The 6,200-nt window shown below is 35.0% G+C and overlaps 1 protein-coding gene across 1 annotated transcript; it reads left to right on the top strand.

Moving 5' to 3' along the window:
• Window positions 1–1,940: 1,940 nt before the first annotated feature.
• On the top strand, window positions 1,941–5,970 carry LOC126751295 (uncharacterized). Its single transcript, XM_050461452.1, has 5 exons — window positions 1,941–2,141; window positions 4,335–4,427; window positions 4,513–4,669; window positions 5,320–5,453; window positions 5,522–5,970. Exons 1-5 carry the CDS (start codon window positions 2,033–2,035, stop codon window positions 5,866–5,868), a joined length of 840 nt encoding a protein of 279 aa, XP_050317409.1. The 5' UTR covers window positions 1,941–2,032; the 3' UTR covers window positions 5,869–5,970.
• Window positions 5,971–6,200: the final 230 nt, after the last annotated feature.

Below are 6,200 nucleotides of genomic sequence, written 5' to 3'. Positions count from 1 at the left end.
ATATACCAACAATTTCCAACAATTTATAGATCTACTTACATTGTGATAAAAAGCACCGGGAAATTATAATTAAATGTATTTTGCTAAGTTGGTAGGGCTATCCTTAATTGCCATGCCAAATATGATCGCAATCTGTCGGTTTGTTTACAGCAGCTACTTAAGTCGGTACACCACAGTAGTTCGTCGCGATTTTTACAATGGATAAAAATATCAAACAAAAAATTTGTCTCAAATTATGTATTTCTAACCGAATTTCGTGTGCGCGATCGTTACGAATGTTGGAAAAGGCTTAAGGTGATTCAGTTTCATCAAAAACACGAGCCTACGAGTAGTACAAAGTCTTCAAAGACGGTCGAGAGGTCGTTGAAGACATGCCTCGTTCTGGACGACCTTCGATCTCTTTAACTAATGAAAAAAATTAAAAAAGTTAAAGCTCGACACATCTCGCGAATCCGTTAGAATGATTTTGGTGGATATTTTGCGTATGAAACGCAGTCTTGCCCGACTCGTCCCGATAAAGCTTAATTTTTTTCCAAAAGGGTACCGTAAACAGGTCTCTTTGAACATGCTTGATCATGCGATCCAACATTCATGAGACATTGGTTTATGAGTTTGAGACCAAACAAGTTCATGAAATAGAGGGAGAAACGAGCTGAAACCAAAAAAAAAAACAAGAAAAAACGTCATATGCTATAGTTAACCGATCTGAACAATTTTTTCGGAGATTACATTGTTGCCCTAGAAAATAACCTGTGCCAACTTTTGTGAAGATACATTGTCAAATGCAAAAAGTTTTCCATACAATACAGTTTGTATGGCAAAAGTAATCTGAACATCGGATATTACAGACGGACGGAATGAAACTCAGCTCAACATACTTTATATTTATATTCATATATACTATATAGGGTCTCCGACGCTTCCTTCTAGGTGTTACAAACTTCGTGACAAACCCTGTTCAGGGTATAAAAACACGTCAAAGGTGCTCAAAAAACAAGGATCATTGTTTCTTCGATATGCGTGGTTTGGTGCATCATGAATTTTTTTTTCGAAAACGGCTGGAATTGTGGAAGAACAATTCATGGATTTTAAACGATGATGGAGCACCATCGCATCGAGCCACGATTGTGACCGAATTTAAAGCTAGAAATAGTACCATCGAGCAGCCACCGTAGACCACCAGATTTGGCTTCGTGTGATGTTTTCTTGTTCTCAAAACTAGAATTGCCGCTCTTTGGAACCCCTTTTCAGTCGATCGAAGAGATAAATAATAAAATTCGCTGAAGGATCTAAAGGCCATCCCAAAAAGTGCATTTGAAAAGTGTTTCGAGAACTGGAAAAATCGTTGGCATGAATGTATTACATCTGGTGGGGATTACTTTGAAGGCGACAAAATAAATATTGATGAATAATTAAATATTTTGCGTTTCATTTACAATCTCCGGGAACTTTTTTGTCACAATGCTTATCTGTGTATATATTTGTGTATTGAATATCTACAACCATCCCACAAGTCAATACCAAGTCAATACTCGTAATTGCAATTGATTTCACATTAAAATGCATAGTTATTATAAAATGAGAATAGAAAATGAGATGAAATCTTTGTAGAATCGACTTGTAAGTTTATAGCAAATAAAGTTGCTATTTTACAATCATATGTGTAATTCATTAAATGTTTGTAAGTAGCAGAGAATGTGTAATATAATATACTACAAATGATACATACACACATGCATACATATTGATATGTTGTTGCCGAGACAATAGTTGTTGTTAACCTTTGCACGCCAGCAACCCCGCACAGCCGGCCGGCTAACTAAGCATATAAGTGGCTTGACAAGTATGCAAGTGACTAAGTACGTAAGTGCGAGTAATAACAAAGCAGTTAAGTTAATAAATTGTTATTATTGAGTTTATAAAAGTGCTACAGCGTTTCGAGATTAGCCACAGTCGTGTTCAACTTCTCGTTACAAAAACGTTTCTAATTTAAAAGAAAGCAGCAACAAATACAGTGGCAAAGTTAGCAACAATGCAATATAATAGTGCAAACTCAGGCACATTGGCTGCGATGAAAGGACTTTTAATTGTGTTTGCCTGCGTGAGTGTTGCACATTGCGTAGAGTTTTACACGGAAAAACGTAAGTGCAGGAGTAGAAGTGCGGAAAGAATCACTGTTGAGAAAGGAAAATGGATGTTGAATAATTTGGGATTTTAAACAATGAAAGATCGAAATAAATTTGTGAGGAATATTAGTATAAAGTGTTAGGTGAAAAGTGGTGAAAAAAGCTTTCAATAAATCCTTGATACTTAAAACAGTTAAAAAATTCAGGACAAACTATTAAAAAATATATTTATGTACATCGAAAGTGCTTTTAAACAAGAGTGTGTTTCAAGAATCATAAAATGCTTTATTAAATGCTCTATAGTGTATTTATGGCTACTTACATTGGAATATCAGTTGAACATATTAAGAGGTTGGATCAGTCCGCAGTGACCGCAAAAAAGAACTAACTTGGACAATTTATTTTGGAAGTAAAGAAAAAAGAACATGGAATTTCGCTCCTAATGACTTTATTAAGCAAGGATTTGAGAGAAAGACAATTTTGTATTTACATTTTGTTACAAAAGGCGGCTACTAAGCCGAACTTCGGATTCAGTTTTTCAAGAGAACCTCTGCGTGCGACGATTCTTCTAAGAACTCGTGCTATCCGAGTTAAAATAAAGAAAACGATATCTTAATATATATGATTTGTAGTAAAGTACGAATGCTTTTAGCTGTAACTCAATTTTGACTTGTAAACAAATGATAAAATTTGTAAGCGAAAAATTAGCAGGGATCAAATTGTTTTGAAAAAAATATGTATGCAATAATAAAAAAAATTACAAAAGTTTGCCTGACAATGTAACTGTGAAGCAACAGTTAGAAATTCAAGCGGAGAAGTGCAACAAGCTTCGAGTATCATCGTCGCTTGTACAGCTCACCGTTGATAATGCGCAAACGACCATAAATCTTCCACCGAACCTGATGTTGTCATCGTCCATGCCTCTACACTATATAGGACGAGAATAATGAGTGACTTGTAGAATTTGGTCTTTGTTCGTCGAGAGAGTACTTTACTTCTCAATTGCCTACTAAGTTCGAAGTGGCACCTGTTGACAAGAGTTATGCTGCGTTGGATTTCGAAGCTGATGTTGTTGTTGGTGCTAATCCTGGTTCCAAGATAGACGAAATTACTTACGACTTCGAAGATATGACTGTCAACATGGACGTGGGAGCCAAGTCGAGAGTGTTGTTTGATGTTAGAAGATATTTCGTCTTGCCTCGTTTACTAACAGATCCATTTGCTTCGCTTCTTAGCCAGTCTGGAAAAAGCAGAACTAACGGCGCGGTTAATATGGCCATTATTTCTTATTTAATGAAGAAAACTTTCATTTTTCAATTTTATTTGCTATTGTAGGGGCATAAAAGCAAATACTAAGGCGATGTCGTACCTTACTCCTGAAATTGTTGTTAAAATGAAAATAATGTATTTGTCAGAAATTATTACTTGAAATATTACCTTAGTGTTGGAAATACTAACCCGATGTTATGTACTTGAACTGGGAATTATTTACATATATTTCCATTTAAATTAGTTCAGAGCTAACTACTCACTCATACAGAGAAAGATTTCAATTATTCTAGTGATTTTATTTTTATGACATTAGTTTTATGAATAAAAACATCGCATGAGTATAATTAAGATGTCTGCTAGATGAATAATATAGACATAGTATAGAGATACTAGAGTGGGTCGATTTAAAGGGAGCCAAAAAAAACGAGAAAAGCTCTACGGATCATTCTCAGCAACTACGCCCAAGAAACTATGAGTCTAAAACCGGTTTCCAGCCAGCGAAGACCAAGTTTAGTTTTTCGGAATTAAAAAAAATCTTCATCAGTTTTTGAGATATCCAAATGAAATTTATGAAATAGATGCATTTCAGCACTCTATTGATCACTTGTCGAAATCAGGTTGAGCGGACAACTATATCACATATCTCCCATATAACGGATTTAATTAAAAGGCTAAGAGCACGTGATTTTGCGGAACTGTTATCTATTACATATTTAACAATAACAACGTAAATTAAATCAGAAGGCACTGCTTTTTAATTATTTTTTTTTATTAGTCGTTTGTATGGCAGATATAGTATATGAAATATATTGCTTAGACCCATTGTTAAGAATGATCCGTAGCACATACGCGTTTATATATAAAAAAATCGACCCACTCTAATAGACTCCCTTATATACTTCCAATAGTTAAAGTAACATTTGTCTCCATTTACAGCCTCTTACATGCAAACGTGTCGAATCAATGACCCCGAATTCGTGAAATGCTCCACTTCCAGTATACAAAAGCTAATGACCCAACTGGGCAAAGGTACTCATTTTGCATTTAACTGAAATCTAAGTTAATGATCCCATCTAAGTTTATGCTATAAAAAGATAAATCTTAAATATTGAAGGTATTCCGGAGGTTGAGGAAGTAATTGGTACATTTGACCCGTTAAAGGTCAAGGAAATACAGTTCGCACAGGATAATCAAGGCGCTGTGCAACTGCATGCCAATCTCACTGAAATGGTGGCAACTGGACTGTCGAGTATGATTATTAAGGAAAGCAAGTAAGTTAAGAACTTCAAAAGAGGTATTTGATTATTATAACAATTACGAAGGCGTAGAACACAACATCAATGCTTTATAGCGGTTATTTGCAAAAGAAAATTACGATTATTCTCGTAGACGAGCTACTGTCAAAGCTTCAGACGAATTGGATCCCTATTTTATTCAACTGGCTGTGGAGGCGCAGTCTAGAAAGCCAACGAAACAGTGTAACCTGTTCTAAAGAGGACGTGGACTGTCATACCACTATCTTCTGAGATTCACAAGGTGGAATCTACATCGGCTACCTAGAGCCCTAGCCTAAAACATCGCAGGGTCACTCTAAAATGTCAAATTATTCAACAGATCTACGCCGAATTTGTGACAAAATAAACAATTTGTGGGGAAAAAATGCCTTTTCTACAATGATAATACATACTATGTATTATGAGTATGTACGTATCCGCCAATCACTACGCACAAATCGGTCGAATTGAGCTACGAACTTGTCTTTGTATTGTTGAAAAATAAATCGTAATTTCTGCAAACTTTTATTTTTTTAGACTAAATACTGGATGCGACGCCTTTAAATACTGTAAAAGTTTACCGTTTCAATTATCATTTCGAATTCTATATAATTATTTTCCTGAAATTTTTTTATCAACTTTTTCAGGGTCAGCAAGAAGGACTACAGCTGGGAGACTAAAGTTTTTATACCCAAGCTACGTTTGGAGGGTCAATACAAAATGTCTGGAAAGATACTTTTGATACCATTGAACGGAGCCGGACATATGTTCATTGAAATTGGTGAAATATATATTTTTTTTTGCTTAAGGTCTGTAAATGTTTCTATAATTACTTTATTACTTCCTTAGAAAACCTGAACTTACTCATGCGCACCAAAACTCGACTCTATGAGAAAGGCGGTTTCACCTTCTACAATATCACTAAGCTGCGCATGGATTTGAACCCAGGTGGTGTAAAAACGAATTTTGAAAATATATTCAATGGTAATAGCAAAGAAGTGGAACGTAGCACTAATCTTTTCTTCAATGAAAACTGGCGTGAATTCTTCGAAGCGCTGCGCCCGCTCATAACAGAAACTGTAGAAACAACCATGTTGGAAATATTGCAAAAGGTCTTCCATTTGATACCGGCGAATTTCTTCGTTGAGGATATACCAACTTCGACGGAATTGTACAAAAAGGGAAAGAAAAAGTAAACACTATTTTATGGAATCAATTACAAATTGTTGAAGTAATAAAGTAAAGCGGAGGTTTCAAACCGAAACTAAAATTGCTATTAAATCGGTACTAATTCGAAACAGGATTTTTATTCGAACATCTTTTAAGATCAACAAAATTTCTATTTTTTCAAACCCACCAAATTTTTTGTGTGCGTTTTTTAATAGCCACAGACCATTGGATCAGATTTTATGATAGATTAGTAGCTGTAAACCAATGAAGTGTCCACGCTAATTTATTTTCTTTTTAAGTAGAAGTCTACTTTTCGATTTTTCACTCAATATAAATTGTCGACTTATTTATTCTAAAA

Source organism: Bactrocera neohumeralis, chromosome 2 (assembly GCF_024586455.1).
Source record: "Bactrocera neohumeralis isolate Rockhampton chromosome 2, APGP_CSIRO_Bneo_wtdbg2-racon-allhic-juicebox.fasta_v2, whole genome shotgun sequence".
In the NCBI taxonomy this organism is placed as follows: domain Eukaryota; kingdom Metazoa; phylum Arthropoda; class Insecta; order Diptera; family Tephritidae; genus Bactrocera; species Bactrocera neohumeralis.
The sequence above is the reverse complement of the archived record's forward strand: the minus strand, read 5'-3'. Positions and strand labels throughout refer to the sequence as shown.